This window comes from Pipistrellus hanaki, assembly GCF_964339955.1.
Source record: "Pipistrellus hanaki genome assembly, chromosome: 12".
In the NCBI taxonomy this organism is placed as follows: Eukaryota; Metazoa; Chordata; class Mammalia; order Chiroptera; family Vespertilionidae; genus Pipistrellus; species Pipistrellus hanaki.
Genome location: NC_140514.1, coordinates 39,342,451 through 39,366,312, shown reverse-complemented (window position 1 = coordinate 39,366,312; position 23,862 = coordinate 39,342,451). Strand labels below are relative to the sequence as shown.

The 23,862-nt window shown below is 35.2% G+C and overlaps 1 protein-coding gene across 8 annotated transcripts in view; it reads left to right on the top strand.

The window, feature by feature from the left end:
- The window catches only part of EXOC6B (exocyst complex component 6B), a 470,364-nt gene that overhangs the window by 175,394 nt on the left and 271,108 nt on the right, over positions 1-23,862 (top strand). For all 8 annotated transcript variants that reach the window (XM_084901284.1, XM_084901290.1, XM_084901283.1 and 5 more), the window contains one exon: positions 12,527-12,595. In XM_084901284.1, the coding sequence (XP_084757410.1) occupies positions 12,527-12,595 (69 nt within the window). The remainder of the gene's footprint in view (positions 1-12,526; positions 12,596-23,862) is intronic.

The window sequence follows — 23,862 nt, the reverse complement described above, 5'->3', positions numbered from 1 at the left end:
CATATTCCTTTTACTTAAATGTTCCACTTACTAAAATTTGACATTTTCTCTCTTTCTCAAACATTTGATTTTGAATGAGTAAAAAAATAAAATACATATATCCACTTATCCCACGCAAAACTAAGCCATTGCAAGTGCCACACTTCATCATATTTGATTCTCAATACAGCCATCTGTAGTTTCCTGAGAATGACCATTTTCTTTCATAACCACAATACAATGACCACATGCATAAAATTTACCATTTAATATACAGCCCATATACTAATTTCTCCAGTTATTCCACTAATGTCTTTTTTCTTTCATTTTCCCTGCTGCCATATCCAGACAAGTATCACACATTTTGTTTAATTTTTATGTCTGTTTATTCTCTTACGGTACATTTGGCACATCCTCATGATTAGGTTAATTAATTATTTTTGGCAGGAATATTACAGAATCAATGTTTTGTTTTTTTCAATGCTTCACATCAGGAGGCACACAGTGGTTAAGGGGTATCTGTGAGAAAGGTACCTATTACTCTTTGTAATTAATAAGTGATCTGTGGAGTGATACTTTTAGAGTATGTGACTAATCTGTTCCCTAACCGTTTTTCACTCATTGGTCTTAGAACTCATTGGTGATTATTTTCTGAATCATGTTACTATAGTGATTATGAAGTAGTGATTTTTCTATTTTTATATTATCTTTGACAATTAGTTGCATTTTTCTGTAAAGAATAACATTTTTTTATCTCCCTCCTATATTGTAGTGTTAGTATTGGCACATGGATTCTTATTTTATATACAGTGTGTTATATTCCATTCTTGACTTTCATTTTGATTCTCTAATTACTCCAAATTTGGCCAGTATGTGTTTCATCCATTATCCTTTGACATGTCTTCACCAGTTTTTAAATAAATTTTTTTTGTATGATGTTAGTTAATAAAAGTATATAGCTTTCAAGTGTACAATTCTATAATACATCATCTGTGTATTGCATTGTGTGTTTACCACTCAAAGTCAAATCTCCTTTTGTCACCATATATTTGATCTCCTTTTTCATTTTCTGCTGCTCTATCCCTTTCCCCCGTCGATAACCACCATTCTGTTGTTTGTGTCTATGAGTTTTTGCTTTTCTTGTTTGTTCATTTGTTGCTTTCATTTTTTATGTCCTGCACATGAGTAAACTTATATGGTTCTTGACTTTTTGTGTCTGACATTTCACTTAGCATGATATTTTCAAGATTCATCCATGTTGTTACAAATGACAGTATTTTATCTTATGTTTGATTAATATTCTATTGTATTTATGTACCATATCTTCTTTATCCAATCATATCTGAAGGATACTTTGGTTGTTTCCATGTTTTGATTATCATGAGTAATGCTACAATGAACATAAGGGTGCATATATCTTTGCAAATAAATGTTTTCAAATTTTTTGAGCAGATATGCAAGAAGGGAGGTTGTTGGGTCATATGGTGGCTTTATTTTTAAATTTTTTAGGAATCTCCATATTGCTTTCAATAGTAGCTGTACCAGTTTACATTCCTACCAGCAGTGAATGAGGGTTCCTTTTTCTCCACAACCTCTCCAACACTTGTAATTACTTGTCTTGTTGGTAATAACCATTCTAACAGGTGTGAGGTGGTATCTCATTGTAATTTTGATTTGCATTTCCCTAATCGCTTCCATCAATTTTGAACAATTCCTTTTTTGCTCAAGATGCTCTTGGTTCACTCCAGGTTTGGCCTCAGCCCCAGAATTAGCTATTTCTTCAAAGAGCTCTTTTCCTTTTACTGGAGAATGATATTTAGAAACTGAGATGTGGTCATTAGGAATGTTCCTTTGTGGACAGAGCTAAGAAATATGTATGCCGCACTAACACATAAGCAGTTTTATAAATCATGAGTTAAAACTGATGTTTCTAATTTCAACCTGATATCACAGGTAGTATTTTTTCCTATTCTAGATTTATATCTCTTAGAATTCTGGTTTCGAGAGGATCTATATATTTATTTATTTGTCTAATCACATAGCACAAAATAGTTCTATCCACAATTGCTTTGCAGATGTTACTAAAAGCAGTAAATTTATTTATTTTGAGATTTTTTTCAGTTTATATATTTGTCCTACAGTATGGCCCAGTGATGTTATATAGTTCAGAGTATTTTGTTCAGATGTTTCTTGGCTATTTTTTTCTTCTGTGTGATTGTTGCTAAATTGATATATAATTAAAGTTCCCTTATCTTTATTATTTTTGACTATGTAAAATATGAACATGGTTCAAAAGGCAAAAGTGCATAAGAAGATATAATCAGTGAAATCCCTTTCTCCTCTTTGTCCCTTCCACCTGTTCCTACCCATCCTTTGTAAGTATTGAGTATCCTTTGCATGTGTGTATCACCTTACAGAACATGACTATTAATAGCATAATACATATATGTTTTTTGTATTTTCTTTTTAAAAAAATTTTATTGGGGTGACATTAGTCAACATAAACATAAAGGTTTCATGTGTGGATTATTAATTTACAAAATCTGTAATAGGACCAGGTGCCCACCTCCCAAAGTCAAATCTTCTCCTGTCACCTCATATTAGGATCCCTTTCTCCCCCTACTATCCTTTCTACTCCCAGCAACCACCACACTGCTATTTGTGTTCGTAAGTCTCAGTGTTATATTCCACACTAGAGGCCTGATGCATGAAGATTCATGTAAGAATGGGTCTTCCTTCTCCTGGCTGATGGCACCACTTTCGCACTGCCAAAGCCACCTTTCTGCCTTTGCTCCAGCCTGGAGCTGCCTTTCCACCTTCCTACGCCGCCCAGAGGCCCAGAGTGGCTGGGGCGGTGTGAAACACCTGTGTCGTCACCATGGCGACAACACAGGCATCCCACCCTGGCCACTCGGTGCCTGTGTATGCAAATTAACCCACCATCTTTGTTGGGTTAATTTGCATTCTCACTCCCGATTGGGTAGTGGGCATTGCAAAAGTATGGTCAATTTGCATCTTTATCTTTTTTTTTTTTTTAAACTCTTTTTAAAAAAAAATATATTTTATTGATTTTGTACAGAGAGGAAGGGAGAGAGATAGAGAGTTAGAAACCGACGAGAGAGAGTCATCGATCAGCTGCCTCTTGCACACCCCCTACTGGGGATATTCCCGCAACCAAGGTACATGCCCTTGACCGGAATCGAGCCCGGGACCCTTCAGTCCCCAAGCCGACGCTCTATCCATTGAGCCAAACCGGTCTTGGCTGCATCTTTATCTTTTATTAGTGTGTATATGAGTTAAATCATATAGTTCTTAGCTATTTCTGTTTGACTTATTTCACTTTGCATAATGTTCTCAAGGCCCATCCATATTGTTGTAAATGATGCTATTTCATCTTTCCTTATGGCCTTGTAGTACTCCATTGTGTATATGTACCACGTCTTATTTATCCAGTCCTCTATCACAGGGCACTTTGGATGTTTCCAACTCTTGGCCACTGTGAATAATGCTGCAATGAACATAGAGATGCATATATCTCTGCCTGTAAATGATTTTGAGTTTTTCAGATATTTTCTTTTATCCTGAAAATATATCCACATCAGTTCATGGAAATCTTTCTCATTTTACTTTTACTGCTACATAGAAATTTATTAATGTAATGTACTTATGGTTCATTCAGCCAATCTCCTATTAGTGGATGTTTAATGATTTTCAATATTTCCATATTAAAATATAGTGTTTCAACTACATAACTTCTAGAATTAGCTAAAAATAATACTGACAATACCAAGTATTGGCAGATTGCAAAGCATCAGGAATTCTTATATATTGCATTGACAATGCAAAATAGTATGGACACTTTGGAAAACAGTTAGTATATAATAAAGTTGAATATACATTTATCATTAATATATATACATACATATATACATATATACATATATACATATATACATACACACACACACACACACACACACACACACACACACACATATATATATATATACTATGTGTGTGTGTGTGTGTGTATGATCCAGCAGTCTCACTCCTAGGTATTTACCCATTATGTTCACACAAAAACCCATACCTGAATGTTTATAGGAACTTCATTTATTCATACATTGCTAGAAAGTAGAAACAACCAAAGTCCTTCAGTAGGCAAGGGAATAAATGAACTGTGGTATATCCATAACTGGAGTATTGCTCTGGAATAAAAAGAAAAGAGCTATAGGTACATGAAACAACACAGGCTCATCTGTGTTGGACCTCAAATGCAGTAGATAAATGAAAGAAACCAGATTCAAAGGCTGCATACCATCTGAGTCTATTTATATGACACTCCTGAAAGGGGAGAACTCCAGGGGTATAAAATGGGTCAGTGTTTGCCAAGGGCTGGGTGTCAGGGAACAATTTAAGTACAAAAGGGCATGAGGGAGTTTTTGCAGGTGTTGGAATTTTAAAAATCTAGATTGTGATGATGATTATAGGAATATACAGATTTGTCAAAACTAATTGAATTGTTCACTAGAAAGGGTGCATTGTACTATATGAAAACATCTAACACTTAAAATTTTTTTCCAAAACAAGCCCTATAACCTGAGAATTACAGTTAGTCAGAGGTGCATGTTCAGGGTAGGTTCCTAAAAGCAGGATTGTTAATTCAAAGGGTAAATGCACGTGTAGTTTTGTTAAATAATGCCGAATTTTGCTCTATAGAGTTTGTACCATTTCCTAAGTCTCTGCCCTGCAGCAATGGAAGAGGTGCCTATTTACTGACAGCTCCTTTAAAGAGAGTTTTTTTTTGTTTTGTTTGTTTTTAGTAAGTTTTTATTGTTCATATTAATACAAATGTTCCTTTTTTCCCCCCCCACCATTGCTCTCCTCCACCAGGTTCCCACCCCACCCTCTGCCCTTTCCCCACTCCCCATTGTCCTCATCCATAGGTGCATAGTTTATGTTCAGTCTCTTCCCACACCCCCCTCTCCCCTTTTCCCCAAGAATCATCAGTTCACTCCCCTTCCATACCTCTGATTCTATTATATTCAACAGTTACTATTGTTCATCAGATTTTTTTTTTTTTTAATTTCCTTGGTTTTTAGATTCACTTGTTGATAGTTACGTATTTGTTGTTCATAATTTTTATCTTTGTTTACTTTCTCTTCTGAAAGAACCCCCTTCAGCAATTCATATAATTCTGGTTTGGTGGTGATGAACTCCTTTAGCTTTTTTTTATTAGTGAAGCTCTTTATCTGACCTTCGATTCTGAGTGATAGCTTTGCTGGATAGATTATCTTTGGCTGTAGGTTCTTACTATTCATCACCTTGAATATTTCTTGCCATTCCCTTCTGGCCTGCATGGTTTCTGTTGAGAAATCAGCTGATAATCGTATAGGTGCTCCTTTATAGGTAACTGCCTTCTTTGCTCTTGCTTCTTTTAATATTCTCTCTTTGTCTTTTGCTCTTGGAATTTTAATTATGAGGTGTCTTGGTGTGGTCCTCTTTGGATTCCTTTTGTTTGGAGTTCTGTGCGCTTCCTGGACTTGTAAGTCTAATTCTTTCACCAGGTGGGGGAAGTTTTCCGTCACTATTTCTTTCAGTATGTTTCGATATCTTGCTCTCTCTCATCTTCTGGGATGCCCATAATTCTGATTTTGGTTCGCTTGAAGTTGTCCCAGAGGTTTCTTACATTATTTTCAATTTTCTGGATTCTCTTGCCTTCTAGCTTCTGTGGAGGAGTGTCTTCTGGCTCTTTATGTTCCAAATCTTTGACTTGATTCTTGCGATCTTCCCTTCTGTTTTTAGGACTCTGTAAAATATATTTTATTTCAGACAATGTATTCTTTATTTCTTGTTGATCCCTTATAATTTCTTGTTGATCCTTTATCATTTCTTGTTGACTCCTTATTAATTCTAGTTGATCTCTTTTCATATCCTCATAGGTCTTATCCATCTTTTCTAGGAAATTCTTGAAAAACCTTATAAGCGTAGATTTGAACTCTATATCCAGACGCTTTTTGTCCTCCATTTCTTTCGTTTGTGATCTATTTTGTTGTCGCATTTCGCAGTTATAGATGGGACGGGGTTTCAAGGTGGAGCCTGCAGCTTTGGCTTCCGTCAGCCCCGCCCTATGCGGGTCCTTCAGTGCTCCCTGCTGGCGCCTCTGAGAGAAAGGTGCCCTTGATTTTCGCCTGCTGCCAAACAGTCTATGCTCTCCCCCAATGAGCCTGGTATTGGGGTTCAGTTCAGTTGGAAGTGGAGTTGGAGGTGGCGTTCAGAGCAGTCTGGAGCCCCAGTCTCCTTCCCGCCAGGGCAGTCCCACGGCAGAGCCGACCGTCCCTTCTCTGCGCGCAGTGTGCACGCCTCCGGGACCTCTTTTCGCGGCTTCCCCAGAGTCCCGCCTTACAGCCCGGCTCCCTATGGATGAGCCTGGGTCCCCGGGGTCTGGGCTAGAACTGGGGTTCAGAGCAGTCGGGGGCCCAGCACAGTCAGAGTTTTATCTCCTTTCCGCTAGGGAACGCCCGCCAGGCACTCCACCTCCCCCTCCTCTTTGGCTCTGTACTTTCCGTGCGCCGCGTCTCTGTACCTTGGGCTTTTCCAGCTCCTCCGAGCCTCCTTCTGGTTTTCTCCTTGCTTCTCGCTGTAGAATTTCCAGTCAGTCAACCTTCCTGTAGTTCTGGGCAATGTCTGTTTTATATTTTAGTTGTATTTTATTGAAATTGTTGTGTGCGGCTGCGGCTAGGTGTTCACCTTGGCGCAGCCATCTTGGATCTAAAGAGAGTATTTTGTTAAGTTTTGAATTTTTACCAGTTGCATAGATGAAAAATGGTATCTTTGTATATTTTTATTTTTTAAAATTTTTTATTATTTTTCCTATTACTCTGGGTGAAATTTAGTATCTTATATGTTTGAAGGCTATTTTGTATTATTTTTCCCCCCTGTAAACTTTCTGCTCGTGTATTTTGCCTAATTTTCTACTGATTTTATTTTAGTCCTTCAATTTTAATGAGTTCTTTATATATTAGGGATATTAGTTCTTTATCTATAATATAACTTTTTTATTATTTGGATTACCTTAATTTTTCCTTCTCTCAGAATTTTTATACCTTATACCATATTTACTGCTAAATTATCTTTTTTACCTAACAGTTTACAATTTCTTAAACTGTTGTTAAATAAAAGCCAGCTGAATTCTCTGCACATATCCACCCCCCCTACCCCCCCCAGTGTTTAGCTTCTTGAGGGATTATCTTTTGATTTTGGTCACAAAATGCTTTGCAGTGTCTCAGTAAAGAGAAATGGTGATTTTTTTTCTTTCTTCTTATTCTCTTCTGCTTAGTGCAAACACTTGAGTAAATGAAGTGGTAATCGGTGTAGGGATTTCTCAGAAAGAATCCTAATAATTTATGAGAAGCTCTATAGCAAAATCTGATACTTTTGGGCTAGGGCTCTGGTCAGGGTATTAAAAAATTCTTTATAATTTTGTTACCTGTAGTCACTTAGAATCTCGGGCCTTTGGTTTGTGGGTGTGTTGTTGGTGTTCAGTCCAGCTCTGTGAAAGCTTATGTCCAAATGAATCCTATCCTTCTTTTCTCTGAAGTTTTGGAAGCAAAGTAGGACAGAAAAGTGCACTGATGAAAAATGTTTGCCAGGTATTTCCTGGCTTCCAGACATAATATGGGCAGTCGAAATTGATCCTCTGAATGCAAAGGCAATGCCCCGTCAGCTAATCATTTGTTGTTGTCTCCCTTCAGAAAGATGCCTGGTACATTTTAATGACTTGAGATCCAACTAATGTTCAGAAATGTGCACCCAACTGTTTTGTGTAAAGTGGTAATCAGAAGTATTTTCAAGAAGGAGAATGACTCAAGTAATTAGTGAGAAACAGTCTAAATTCCTTGCAAACTCCTGTCATACTCTTTTTGGATGATCCACCTACTTTGAACGATTTTATAAGAGAAAAATAAATGGCCTGTGTGTGTCTCTTGGGACAGCTGTGCGAACAACAGGGCTAGAGCGCACTAATGCATTTCTGTTTTCATGCACTATCCTTCTCAGCAGCGGAGATAAATTTCTCAGTACATTGGCTTCTACTCTTGAGTGGAGGGCGGCAAGCAATCTTTTCTTGTAGTCTCTTCTTTCCTAATGGTATGCTTGCTCAGTAATATCACAGGTAGATTTAACCAGGTTGTTACCTGTGGAGAATTTCCCCCCTATTTCATTCGCTAATGAGTCTTTTAACATAGTAGAAATAGCTCCATTTTGATGGCAGGGGTTTTTTAAAATATTAAATGAATTTATCTGTTAACACTTAAATGCAATTATTTAATTTAAAATCAAAATATCCTTTTTTTCTTTAAAAAGTTAAATAATTTTCTTTATTCTGTAAGAGAGGAACTTATTCATCAACCTTTACATTTTCAGAGGCTTGGACCTGAACTAAGATGTATTAAAAAAGAAAAACACAATAGAAGTCAGATCCTGATATTTTGCAAGAATTTTCATAATTAAACGTTCATGTTTCTTTTCCAATATTCCTATTTCGTCTCGGAATGTTTTTTTTCAATCCTTAACCAAGGATATGTTTTATTGATTTTAGATGGAGAGGAAGGGGGGGGGGGGGAGAGACAGAGAGAGACAGAGAGACAGAGAGAGACAGAGAGAGAGAGAGAAATATACACCCCCTTGACCGGTATTGAACCCACAACCTAGGAATGTGCTCTGAGTGGGAATCAAACCCACAGCCTTCTCGGTGTATGGGATGACACTCCAAACAACTGAGCCACCAGGCCAGGGCTCTCCTTGTAATTTTTATATCTTCCTCAAAATACATTGTCTGGAGAGGTTTATAAGACTGTTTTTTCAGTGTGCCTTGCATTAATCCTTTTTATAAATTTACTTTCTTACTTTAGAGCTTCTTTTGTCTACAGACTCTTTTTAGTCATCTGTACTGGTATAGTGGCATCATTTGTTTGCTAGCTGATGTATTGATAGGATACAAAGCTATTTAACAACGAATATTTTACAGACAGTAATTAAGAATTATTGTTTTGATGGAAACTATTCATATTTATCATACAAATGTAAAAGTCATTTGTATGATAAATATTAGTCATATGCACTGGTACTTAGTGATACATGATCTCTAAAAGCTATGTGATTGTATAATTGTAGACTGTAGTAGTTTCCTTCCTTATATCTACCCCTGAATGTTTTAATTCAGTCACCCTTAAAGTCTTTCACTAGGAGGTTACTTAAATATCTTAGTTTACATAATATTATTATGTGTTCTGAGGCATCAATTTCTTAGTTACAGAATTTAAAATCTTATTTTTTTGCTTCTCTGAAAATAAAGAGGTTGAGCTGATAGAAGCCACTAATGCTCTCCATTCAGAAACTATATAGGGAATTAGCTGCTGTCCTTGGTGTTGAAATTATTTTTTGTGAATTCATAAGGAAAAGAATTAGTTAAAAAAGCAGAATAATCTTGAATATACTATTTGTGGCTGCGGTTGATATCTTCCTAGATCTATTTGAACTAGGAAAATGCAGACTCCAGTATCTTAATGTCCTGAGTTCCTGACTGCCAGGCAGAGGAAATGTTTAACTATTTTAATCATGTTTCTGTATCTCAGAAAGAAAGCCCTTATGAGAGGAAATGACAACGTCCTACCACAAAGTTATCTCTTATCAGTTATAGTCTCAGTCAATAATGATTTGTCAAACTTGGACGTGTGTAAAAGGCAAGGGCTGTGCTATTTACTTTGGAAAGGAAAAATTAGATGAAGCTGATAACAACAGAGCCATGGCTTTTGTTAGGAGACAGAAACCATTAGAGACGGTCATTGTTCGCTTAGGAAAGTGTCCTTGGACCCCTCCCTCTGCCCCAGCTGAAACCTAACCCACTTGAGTCATTCCTGCAACTGGAGGGAAGGGAGGGGCAGGGAGGGGAAGAAGAATGAAGACAGCTTTGACAGGGATTTAGCATTTTAAATGGGGAGCAAAAGGTGGCCCTTAAAACAGACCTATTTATGTGAGTCAGAAAAATTGCCTTTTGTTCTCTTCTCTACCCCCATTTATTTAGATTTTTTGAAAGTTCATTTCTTATCCTTCCAAATGTGTAGCATTCCTTCACGTACAGGGCAGGTTGCTCTCCTCCTTTCGCCTTCCCCTAGATGTGATTCTTTTTCATCAGTGAAAGTGGAGAAAACACATCTGGCTCAGAGCCACAGGAGTCAGTGCATGCTTTCCATACCTTTCTCCCGCACTCTGCTTGATTCTCACATAAGGAAGCATGGAGGAAATAATTTCTAAATAATAGGCTATTTTGAAGATAGAGGTAAAGTTTGTGAGCTGAAACCCTATTTTGTTGCTCCATCTTTTCTTGTCTAAATATTTGTCTAGATCTTTTCTTGTCTGGATTTCAAAGCAGGCAGTCATGTGCATGGGAGGTCTTAATTGGATTATGGTTTCAGAGCTAAGAAATAGCAAAGCCAATATTTCCAGGTCAGGACACTTAAGCAGTTTGAAGTTGAGTGTGATGATGTCAAGACGCCTCACAGAAAATGTTTTGGTTGCTAGAGATGACAGGAAAGGCCTTTGTCTTCTGTGTGTATGTGTGTGTGTGTGTGTGTGTGTGTGTGTGTGTGTGTGTGTATGTGTGTCCCAGGTAAACCAGCCTTATTAGCTCATTAGTAAGGGGCCCCAATAGCTTATTCATCACAGATTTGTAGAGAAACTGTCTCCTAATGTGGATATTTATTCTATAAGGATAGGTCCCACATGTGAAAGGGCCAAGGAGGCTCTGTCTGAATAATGCTTGAAGAAATTTCCTTTTGAATAAAACTACAGGTCTGAGGCAAAGCAAAACAAAAGGAATAAATTGTACAAAGAACATAGTTGTGATTAAATTTTTTATTCAAAATTAGGTAAGGAAATATCCTTAACTTTTTGTAAATTTATAGAAATAAAGGCACATTATGCTAATTAGACCGGATGTTCTTCCAGACATCCTTCCAGACAGCCTTCAGAGGAAGCCAGAGCTGCAGCCTCTGGATTGAGGTAGCCTCCATGGCTGCAATGGAGGCATCAAGGCAGCTGCTGCAGCTGTGAAGGCCTACTCTTGCACTAGTTTCATGCATTGGGCCTCTAGTATATTTATAATAAATACTTTTGTAATCATTAATTCTAAATCATTTCCTATACAAATCAAGTTTTTTTTTTTTAATGTTTCTTGTCTTTTTTTTACATGCATGTTTAATTTTTATATAGTTTAAATACCATTATAAATCTGATTTAAAAAAATATAGTTTATTGACCTTCCACAAAGAGGAAGGAGAGGGATAGAGAGTTAGAAACGTCGATGAGAGAGAAACATCGACCAGCTGCTTCCTGCACACCCCCTACCAGGGATGTGCCCGCAACCAATGTACATGCCCTTGACCGGAATCAAACCTGGTACTCTTCAGTCCGCAGACCGACACTCTATCCACTGAGCCAAACCGGTTTCGGCTATAAATCTGATTTTTATCAAGTTAATCTAGTTTTCTTTTCTTTCTTTCTTTCTTTCTTTTTTTTTTTTTTTTTTTTTTTGAGATTGTGTTTTGCTTAGCTGTAGTTTTCACTTGTAGGGTCTGGTTTTCTGGAAAGACAAATTACCTTCAGATCTCTACTTTTCAGTCAAAGATGCTTTAATGTTTTGGTCATTTCTAGTAAAAGTGCCCTAGTGGTCACTTGTTGCTTTATTTTGTGTTCATGTGCTTCTGAATCTAACTTTTTCTTTAACTACAAGTGCCCATGTTCTGTAAACTATTTTTCTCTCAGTAATGCTGCTTGGGCCATGGTGTAGGATCTGGAGCACCTTACTAGCAATCTTTGAATTCATATAGAAGTTTGTTTGAGTGCTTACGAGTACACAGCACTATGAGATTCTTAAACATGGAGATGTAATCTCTGCCTTCATGAATGCAAGCAAATGAATAAAATTGTCAATAAATTTTGAACCGATACTAGAAGTGCTTATATTCTGATGAATCATACAATTAACAGTGTTATTGTAAAATCTTCAGCTAGGTCTTTTAAAAAATATTTCTTATGTTATTTTGTCTTTTATGTTTTACTTTGTTTTAATATTTACTTTCATACTCTCCTTTTATTCTTATTAAATTCCTATGGGTCAACTGATAGTTTCTTTTTTTCAGTTGAGGAAATTAAGGCCAAAGTGAATTGTGATTTACTTTTGTCAGGTCAGATAACAAATGAGTTGTAGCACTGCGACTGTACTCTAGTTCTTACTGATGTTTTCTGTTTTACTCTCTCTTTTGATGTACTAGGTAGTATAGATTTAGTCTGCAGGTGCTGCTCATTTGCTGGTATTACTTGTAGGTTTGGCTTTTCCATTTTTCATCGTATTTTTTATATTATCTTCCCTCTCTTCTTCCTAGCATAGTTCTGTATTTTTTTTTCTCACAGTGAGTAGTAAAAATAAATGCAGTTGTTATTAATAGCTTTGTTTGAATATTTTGTGACAATCTTGATTGTTTTACAGGTACCTGGGACCCAAGATTTGGTGGATTTCTCTCCTGTTTATCGATGTCTACACATATATTCTGTCCTGGTGAGTCTTTATCTGGCTTTGCCTAATAAAAATATATATTGAATTCAAACTCTGCTTTCTCATCATGTTCAGATTTCAGTTCTTAATTTAATAATGTAATTATTTAAATAACAATGGCCTATATTTACATCTTATATTCATATATGTAAAAACTATTTTATTCCTGAAGACAGTTTTTTCTTTTGCCATACAAAGCATATGGGAAGGGGGAAATTTTATGGGTGTGAATGGTATTCTAATAAATGAATTGGAATTTATCTCCATCTGTACACCTATGTGCAGACACACAGATATATACAAAGTCAGTAAAAAAAAATTAAAGTATCATGAAAGACAAGTTGGTGACAGAATCCCATTATTGATAATTTTTATAATAAAGTTCATTGAAGCTTCTATCAGTTTGTTTTTAATATCATTCTAAGCAAAATAAGTTTGAGTGTATCTTATTGCCCTGTTCAGTCTGTTTTCATTTTCTTTCTTCATGTATTCAACATATTGTCACTAGGACATTACTCCAGATAGTTTGGGACTGGTCTGTGGATTTTTAAAAAATATATTTATTTTTATTGATTTCAGAGAGAAAGGGAGAGGGAGAAAGAGTTAGAAATATCAATGATGACAGGGAATCATTGACCAACTGCCTCCTGCATGCCCCCATCTTGGGATCAAGCCCGCAACCTGGGCATGTGCCCCTGAGCAGAAGTGAACCTGGGACCCTTAAGTCCGCAGTCCAACGCTCTATCCACTGATGTTAATGATCAACACTTAAATTTGCTTCTAACGATTTTCAATAACAATTAGTATACCCTTATGGACTAGTGTGCAAGTTTTCATGGTTTCTTTACTTAGGAATGAAATTTCTGGGTCATAAGAAATATGGCCAGGACCGGTTTGGCTCAGTGGATAGAGCGTCGGCCTGCGGACTGAAAGGTCCCGGGTTCGATTCCAGTCAAGGGCATGTACCTTCGTTGCGGGCACATCCCCTGTGGGGGGTGTGCAAGAGGCGGCTGGTCGATGTTTCTCTCATCGACGTTTCTAACTCTCTGTTCCTCTCAATTCCTCTCTGTGTAAAATCAATAAAATATATTTAAAAAAAAAAGAAATATGTAGAATACTTAATTTAACTAATTTTTAACTTTTGTTAACCTGATGGATATTGAATGACAGTTGTTTGTTATAATTTGCATTTCTCTGATTACTAGTAATATTTTGATTCTCATTTTAGACTTACTGATTATTTAAGGTTTGTCTTCTCTAAACTATCTTTAACCTTTGTTCAATTTTGTATTGCATTTTTTTTTTCTGGCAAAACACCTAGAAAATAAATGTAAATATAAAAATTTAATTTTTCCCTCTGAAATGACTAGCCTGTTATATATAAAGTAGGTGAAAAGGTTTTTTGTTTTGTTTTGTTTTGTTTCTGTATCATAGTGATTTTTCAAAAATTACATCTGAGATGACATTGATTAATAAGATTATGTAGGTCCCAAGTGTACAGTTCTATGACACATCATCTGTATGTTGCATTGTGTGCCCACCACCCAAAGGCAAATCTTTGGTCAGCATATATTTGATACCCTTTACCATTTACTATCTCCCTAATCCCCTTCCCTCTGGTAACCACCGAACTGTTATCTGTGTTTATGAGTTTTTGTTTGTTTTTCTTGTTTATTCACCTGTTGCTTTCAGTTTTCTGTCCCAGATGAGTGAGATCATATGGTTCTTAACTTTTTCTGTCTGACTTATTTCGCTTAGAATGATATTCTCAAAATTTCTTATTTTAGTTTTCTCTTTTTGCTGGGAAGCTAAACTTCAGAAATTTCTTATATATTGTAGATATTGACAGTTTAGGGTACTGTGAATTTTTTTTTTCCAGTTTGCCACCATACGCTAAACTATGTCTATGTTATTTTTCATGAAAAAGAAATTATTGATTTTGATATAATCAGTCCATGAATTGTAACCTTTCATGTAGTTTGTGTTGTATTTACTTATTTATTTTTAAATCCCTTTATATTCTGAGGTCATAGAGCATTCCCTTACATTATCTTTAACATTTTACCATTCACATTTCGATTTTGATCTAGCTTGGGTTCATCATTTTGTATAGTATGAAGTATAGATTGAACTTAAATTTTTTCTATATGATGAATTCAGTTTTTCCAATCTCATCTACTACATAATTTGTACATCTCTAGTGATTCCTGGTAGTACCTCTGCAGTACCCTAAATATGCATATTTACATAAATCTATTTTTTAGCTCTAGTTTTGTTACATTTGGTTTTTTATATCTATATAAAAGGTAAAAAAATCTTTTCTCATTTCTTCTCTTTTAAATTGCTTTCACTATTATTGACCTTTACTTTTAAATATATATTTTAGAATCAGTTTGAGTTAATAAAAAACTGCTTCTAGAATTTTTATTTGAATAATTTATAGATAAATTTTGTGAAGAATTGATACTTTTATAATGCTGAGTCATCTCATTCATGAAAGAATAAGATCTTTTTAAAATTATTTAATTGAGCTTTCTTTCTATGTTAATAGGCTTGGGTATTTTTTGTTAGGGCAATAGTAAAATACTTAGAATTTTTGTTACTGTTTTCTACTTTGTTTTCTAATTAGTTATTGCTAATATTGAGGAATGCTTGATTTTTGTATGGTAACCTTACACCTGGTAACTTGGCTCAACTTTTTAATTATAGTTTGTTTTTTAGTATATGATAGCTTTCTATATAGTTGGTCATGTCTGTAGATAGTGATTTTCTTTCTTTTATTTCTGTTTGTATATCTCATTGTTCTTTTTATTATCTTATTGTATTCACCAGGATCATTATTACCTTGTTGTTTAGAAGGTGATAGTGTGCATCCTCCTCTGATTTCTAATCTCAAAGAGAATGTATCTGTAGTTTCTCTTTTTACTGATGTTTACAGTAGTAAAGATTCATATAGTTATTCCTAGACTCCTGAATTTTTAAAAATAAAAACATAAATGAATGTCACATTTTATTGAATTTATATTCTAGATATATTGATATAATTTAGTGGTTTTTGTCCTTTAGTTTATAAATGTGATGAATTTCATTGATAGATTTTTCTGATATTAAACTATCCTTGTATTATTTAGATAAATCCTCCTCGATGAGGATGTTTTATTGCTTTTTTAACATCTGTGGAATTTGTCTTATTTATTAATTTATTTTTACTATTTTTTTGGTATATATATATATATATATATATATATATATATATATATATATATGCCTTGTTTTAAGTAACACAGGCCTATACTTTCTTTCTTTTTTTGGTATTGTCCTTATTTGGTTTGTAAGTCAGTGTTATACTAGTCTCATTAAAATGGTTGAACATTCTTCCCTTTTCTCTATTTTATGAAATTATATAAGATAGGAGTTATCTATTCCTTGAGAGTTGAGTAGAAAACTTCATGTACACTCTTATGCACTTTTTCTTTGCCACACAACTTTCTTCTTCCTCCCTATCACCCTGGTTCCATTTTCCATGATTTTGTTTAGTCTCTTCATTAGCATGTATGGTTAAAGGAGTTCACAGTTGTATTTAACCCAAATGTCATTAGAATAAGAACCATATTCACTCATATCAAGTTTCAAGATTTATTTTAGGCCTCATAATAGCAAAATTAATTGTTTTTTTCCTCTCAAATAGTGTGAAGTCATGAAAATGGATAGTTTGTTTAGTTTAATGTTATATTCTAATACAAACAACAGTCCTTAACATATGGTAGGCACTTAATGAATGAATAAATAGAAAAGTGGTAGTTGAATAATGCAGTACATTTGTTTGAACATATGCAAACTATGACCTTATTATTTATTTACTTATTTACTCAATAAACACAGATTTTCTCTTCTGTATGAAATGGGTTTGGAGAAGCAAGGATAAATGAATAAGTCAAGAACTTCTGCTTTAAAAGGAAATTACAATCTATGATGGCAGAAATTACACTTTTTGAATGACTATAATATGACAGCACTACATCCCATCACTGTGTACACGCTAGTTTTTGTCAGATTTTATGATATGGAAATTTTAACAAATTTTCCTCAAAAAAGAGCTCTAATAGTGATTCATAAGAGTATTGAAGTAATTTATTTGCACACTTATTAACTCTCTGGTGTTAGGCAAGTCACTTAAACCTTAGCTTTTCACACGGGGAATGTGATAATAATTACCTACTTAGTGCAGTTATAGGAATAGTGTGAACAGTGCCTGGTCCAATCTGTGGCACATAATTAGCATTTAATAGAGGACAGTTGAGCTAGCAAAAGTTATGTATTTCTGACGCTGATTATTAGATTCACAATTAGTATTTTAAAAGGCATTTGGCAAAGAATAGACATGTAGATAGCGGTTCTAATCTCTACCATCAAGATAAAAATTGATCAATTATTTAAAATCTATACATTCTCAAGTATACAAAGACTATATAGTCCTAAACTGTGAAGACTAAACAGGTAAGACCTCAGCTCTATATTTTTCTGGAATGCTTGGTTATCTTTTAAACATTGCTGTACCAGATTTAGAGGGACTTTAAGAACTCAAATATCTCCTTTGCTAAAACAAGGGCCAGGCCATGTTTAACATCTAGGGATGCCTCTTTTCAGAGCTTTTTGGGGTCTGTAATTTGTCACTTTTCTGTATTTGTTTCCTCATTCTTAAAGGAATAATTTGTATTTTGTATGGTGAAGGATAGGTCCTCATAATATTGGCAAAGCCATTTAAAAGTGGATTATTTGATATAAATATTTGTAACAAATACCTTCGTATATTATAATCTAATTAAGATTGACATTAGATTTGGGAATAAAGAAATTAGGACTGAGCAGAAAATAAACCTTATTCCTCTCATTCCTTTCCATCCCAATACTTCTCTTCACTTCTTCATTCTTTGTTTTCTCATCAACTCAGTATCTGTTCATATCATCACTCTCAGTCTATATCTTACTGGACCTTTTAGCTGCTTTTGACTTTGTTGATAATGTCCTTCTTAAAATTCTTAATCCCTTTGTCTTTCGTCTCAATATGTTCCCTTCTTTTCTACCTGCCTTTTAGAGAATTGTTACCTGTTTTGGTTCTTGTGGGCTTTCCTTCTTTGTGTCCTACTTCTCTCTCTCCTTCCTTTCTTGAATGATAGTATCTGTTTTCATGGTTTAATGTGCTAATAACTTTCAAACCTGTATCTGTATTTCTCAGCTTTTCCTTGAGCTTTGCTCTTTTTAGTACACAGTGTACAGAATCATACCTTTTGGATAGTTCATAGGCAGCACAAACTCTGTGTTTCAAAATGAACTCACTGTTCCCACCACCACCTTAAAATTATTCTGAATTTACAGTGAGCCCAGATAATAACAGCATCATCTACCTAGTTACCATGCAGAAACCTAGACTCTTCTTCTCATACCATATTCAGATCTCCAAATCTTACAAAGGTTACCTTGATCTCAAAATTTTCACTTCATTTCATCCTCCCATCTTAAAATGGTTGCTCTAGTTCAGATTCTAATAGGAGTTATTGAAACTGTTCTCTCTGCCTTGCAGCATGAACCACTAACTCACTTCTCCCTATTGGGATAGTAATCTGTCATGCAAATTTGACATATATATTACTGATTTAAATTTTCTAAGTGGTTGTCTGTGAAATAAAATATAGAACTATGGAAGATAATATAGCATGTTGTAGTTTAGAAGGTTTTCCATGTCCTGTCTGTCATATTTCTACCACCTACCTTTAATGATACATTCTAATCCATTCCTCATGTTAATCCTACTGCCTGAATTACTACTCTCATTTTTTTAATTTCCCGATTCATATTTCTTTCATACTTGTGCCCTCCAGCAAATTTTCCTGACATATCAGGTTGACCACGGTGGGTCCTCATCCCCTTTGCACTATTATAGGACCCAGTCCATGTTTATATTATATTATATTATTCTGAATATGTACTCTTTTCCCTCAATAGAGTATAAGCTCTTTTAGGGCAGGTACCATGTTTTATTCATCTTTTTTAGCCCTTGCACTTAGCACTCAGTACTCAATAAATGCTTGTTTTTGATTTTGAAAGATACCTGCCCTCCTTTGACCCGCAAATGAAGCCAGCATTTTAGTCTCAGGCAGTGTTATACAATATCAGGGCTGGGACTCAGACGAGGGAAAACAGTTCTATTGGTGTCCAACGGAAGGATCATAACAGAAGTAACAAAAAGTTCTAATATTTTGTCATTTACAATAGTGTTTATCTGAACTTTTGGCCTGGAGGATAACAAGGCACACTTTGAATAAACATGGCAATATTTATTATTTTTAGTGAAACCGACCTTCCATTCACCCCCCTTTTATGGCTGTGCTGCTTATAAATTCCCAAAGGATTATTTGAAAAATCCTACTTATATCTGCCAGCCTTATCAGTAGGGCAGGAGTTCACGTATTGTAACAGGAGGTCAGACTTCGGTCATGGTCTTATAGATGGGGCCAAGCACCTGTAAATTCTTCCTTTGGTGACTAAAGTGAAGTACAATATCAAACAGGCAGTGAGACTTTTCTAGGAAGTGCTGAACTTTGGCAGGAAGGGCAAACTTTGGCAGGAGGAGGGGAGGGAAGAAAGTGAACAAGGGTCAGATAGTGGTTAATTGAGACTTGGTCCTTGATGTAGTAATGCAATGGAAGTGTGCAGGGCAAAGGTAGATATATTTTATAAAATTATTTTAAACAGCTTTTACTGTTTAACTCTTCATATACAGTTTAGAGATGAGCAGGTAAGGGGCAGGATAAAAAAAACATTTTACAGTTATTAAAGAAAATATTTTTAAGAAGGGATAAAATAAGCTAAATTTTTTTTCTGGAATGGAAGTGATAAATAATAATAATAATCTAAGATTCTTGTACATGGTGGAGTAGTAGTTTAAAATATGGGTGCACTATCTGTGTCTAATGAAGATAAGAAACCAGTCTGTCTGGAAGATTTTTTTGAAAATTCTATCAACTCAGTGATGTCTGTCATGTTGATGGGCTCCAAGCCTTGAAACCAGCTCATTTTAGGAATGATTTGTATGTAATTTTAAGCTCCTCTATATACTGCAACTTCTTTCTGACTCTTCTCCAAATTTGCTGCTCACTCATCCTTCTATCACTAAAGGGGGATGTGTGTGTATGTGTGTGTGTGTGTGTGTGTGTGTGTGTGTGTGTGTGTGGTATGAGGCCTGGTGCATGAATTTGTACATGGGTGGGGTCCAGCCAGCCTGGCCAAGGGGTGAGGACATGGGCTGTTGGCCTCTTGCCTGCTGGTCGAACTCCTGGTCAAGGGGACAATTTGCATATTAACCTTTTATTATATAGGATATACACCGAGTGGCCAGATTATTATGTGTTCAGAGATCATAATAATCTGGCCACTCAGCCACTCAGTGTATACATGTAATATATACATATATACATATATATACACACATATACATATATATCCCATAAGAAGAATTTGGGTGTCATTAAGAGACTGGGGAATCAAAGCTATAAATACAACCCTACCCCCAGTCTGTGGATCTTGTTTATGATCTTATTCTAGTCTTGGTTATCTACATCATCTGTGTATTAACAATTTAAAAAAAATTCATATTAAAAATGTCAATACATGTACACCTTTGATCTCTGTATTTTTCTGCATCTGTGTTATACTATAATAAAAAGTTTACTTTAAAGATTTCTGACATCTTGGGTTTAGGGATAGAAATTATAGCAATACTTGAATTTTTTTTTAGTAAGCAGCAGCCTCTCAAGTATTACATGAATTATGAGAATCTCAGTTGTATCTAATTCCCGTCAATCACTAAAGAAGACTGTAAACCAGCCAAAGATATAAGGAAATGCAGAATGGTGCATTGAATTCCTTATTACAAAGGTTCTAGCAAGTTCAGTATAATTTTAACTTCCTTGGGCAAAAGACCTCTGAGAGTTTGATGAAAGCTGTGATGAACCTTTTCCCCAGACAAAATGCACATAGGCACATGCATGTAGAATTTTGCTTAGAATTTCAGAGACTTCCCCAATTTCTGAGTCTTATCCATCTTAGACCTAGAAAGAATCCCTTATCTAAAGGGCACTACAAGGTGAGCTATGTTTTGGGTATTTGCTGATTGTAGATCTGTGCCTCAGTTTAGCCTACCCAGTTCCATTTGAGTATCCCTTTTTATGTCTCCTAGGGACTCCCACCTCGTTGCCTTTTTCTTAGGTTTTGAAGCCCTGCCAAAAATCTAAATTTAAAAGCATATTTCAAAGTGACCTTATTTCTGTATCATAAATCCTTATTCCCCGAGCAGCCATTATCCATGGCAAGCTGGTCACCTGCTTTTCTATTAAGAATAAATTAGCCTTCGCACCTAAATTAATAGTTTTGTCCCCTGAATTCTTCTACTTGGAAAGAATCAGAGCAAAGATTTAGAAATTATGAGAACTCTAGTCAATAATTTATCTTCTTGAACATAAGTAATTGTTCTGTTTTAGAATATTTTACTTTTAATAATATCTCTTACTTTTCATAATATCTCTTACTACTAATAATATCTCTTTCTACTTGGCTATAATTAGGAGAGGTGAGTCAGCAGCAGAGCTAGAACCTACCCACAAGCTCTTTACAATCCCTCATGATCATTGCCGGAGCAGGGGATGGGGTGAGGTGGCGTGGGCAGGAGCTTCCTGGAACATATTTCTCCCTTTCTAATCTGAAGTTTCTGCTCACATGGTCTGCACTGACAGCTGCAGGAGACTACAAATTCATGGTCATGTAGCTATAGATAATAGCAAGGAAAGGATGTGGTGAGTGGAAAAAGGGACAGATATAAGCAGTTCTTAGTGATATGTTTTCTGAGGTGTTCAGGGAATTAGTGAAACTACTTAGAGAACTTTGGTAGCAATTGGCTATTTTAGTAAAACACTTGGGAAATAAATACTTGAAGAATCTAAGACTACTGGAGTTTTCAACTAAAGGAAAGTGAATAGTTTTGGCATTCTCAAGGCTAGACTAAAAGATCCCATTGTATAATGGTAGTTGAAGGGTTGTTGTTTACATACATATTTATAATAATATCTTGAATTATATATAATACTTTGTTCAGCAGTCTCATATAATACTTTGTTCACAAATTTGATTACATTAAGTAAGTGACTTATAGGTTAAATATGAAGAAAGCACCTTACTTGGTAGAGACTGGCCTCACACTGAATCATGCTATGAAATAATTTTGTTGGCACCAGAGGTAAGAGTTTTAGAGTTCTTATTCCTGAACTTTTATCAAAAGGCACTGTTGTTGTTAAACAGTCTAGTAAATATAGCAGCAAAAATTGGAGCACAGACTTAAAGTAAATCTGAAGGATTAAATGTAGTTTTAATGGTCAGATTAATATTATTGATCTAAAAAAATGAGCAAAACATTTTTGCTACATGTAGGTTGGCAAATGGAAAAAAAAATCACACATTAACCTTTCATAGTTTTTCGTCAGTGCTTCTCACCAACCATTGATCTGATAGTGAATTCTATTAGGTAAATAGAGCTTTGACTGTTTTTTTTTTCTCTCATTAAAATTGACTGTACTTTACCATAGCTTATTTTTTTTTTTAGAGCTACTTTGATTCTATTATAAATGTTGAGACTGTTGAATTATATTTACTTTATATAATTATAGTAAAAATCCTTTATTTAAACTCTTTCAATATTTCACAAAGACACTTGAGCGAACATTTAAATATTCCATCTGGGTGTTATATATAAGAGGATCATTTACTATTCCTATGGTAGAAATTAAGACAAATGAGAATGAGACCTATGTGCAAGATTCTGTATGCAGTGTGTGAGCAAGGTGTTTTTCTGTGTGTGTGTGTGCGTGTGTGTGTGTGTTTCTTCTTTGGTGCATTTTCAAAGATGGTGTTACAGAGAAAGAGAGAGGGAAAACATCACCTTATTTTGCCGGTCACACGAAATTGGAAACTCTATATATATAGAACTCTAGCATCATCAGAGGCATAGAGCTCAATGATCCAGATTTGCTTAAAGTTATCTCTAAAGAGATGTTTCTGGAGAATACCAGTCTCATCAGTTAATCTGTTAAGAAAAAAGAGGTTCCTGTTTCAAATGTCATTGAAACTCTGTACTTTGTTGCTGTTTTGGGGTTTTTATAGTTCATATTGATATATTCAAGTATATTCTGAGAAGATCTGCAAAAAAATAATCATTTTAAATAGTAACCATGATAAATTTCATTATTTACAGTGAGAGATGTGAAGATGGTCAAGAGACTTTATGCTTTCAAAAAATTTATAATTGCCCTGCCAGTGTGGCTCAGTGGTTGAGTGTCTATCCAGGCACCAAGAGGTTCAATTGCCCTTCAAGGCACAGGCCCGGTAATCAGACTCCATCCCCAGTAAGGGGCATTCAGGAGGCAGCCTATCAATGTTTTCCGTATTCTTCTCTCTCTCCCCCTTCCTTTCTTCCTAAAAATCAATAAAAATATATTTAAAGAAAGTTTATAATTTAATGGATCTAAAGAAAAGCAGTTTTGTAAGGGACTCTGAAAAGACCTTGTTTCTTTAAAACACACACACACACACAAATCCATCATTCTTATTTGAAATATATACATTTTATTTGGGAAATAAGAAAAGAACATTGAACTTTTAATGGAAAAGCCTTTCTGAGAACAGTAATTTGAAATGAGTATGTAGCATTTTCAAATCCTTTGGAATGGCATCTTAGGAAGGAATTCTGGTATTTATGTTCTTAAAATTTATTTTTTAAGATCTTTATATGACTAATATTTCAGTGCTGATATTTAGATACTATTCCTCTTGATCATCTTTATAACTGTGTTTTTTTTTTTTTTAATGGACTTTACCCCCATTTCATAATATTCATCTGTTTGGCCCCACTCTCTCAGACAAATGCAAGTTGCACTGTAGAGAAGCCAGCTTATACTGTAAGAACAGAGCTGGAAGCTTTCTGGTTTGTTTCCATAGTGATCTTGAGTACTTCTGAGCCATAGAATGTATGTTAAGTATTTTCTTGAGAGGGTTTTTATTTTTTATTTTTTAATGTGGAAAGTTTTGCCCTGAAATTTTTGGTGACTTCTAGTCCATCTCTGACACGTAACAGATTGTTCCATCACTCTCCTGCCATATCTCACGGCCTCTAGTTTCACTGACCCACCAGTGCCTGGTGAGGTTAGATAGGCGTAAACACTACA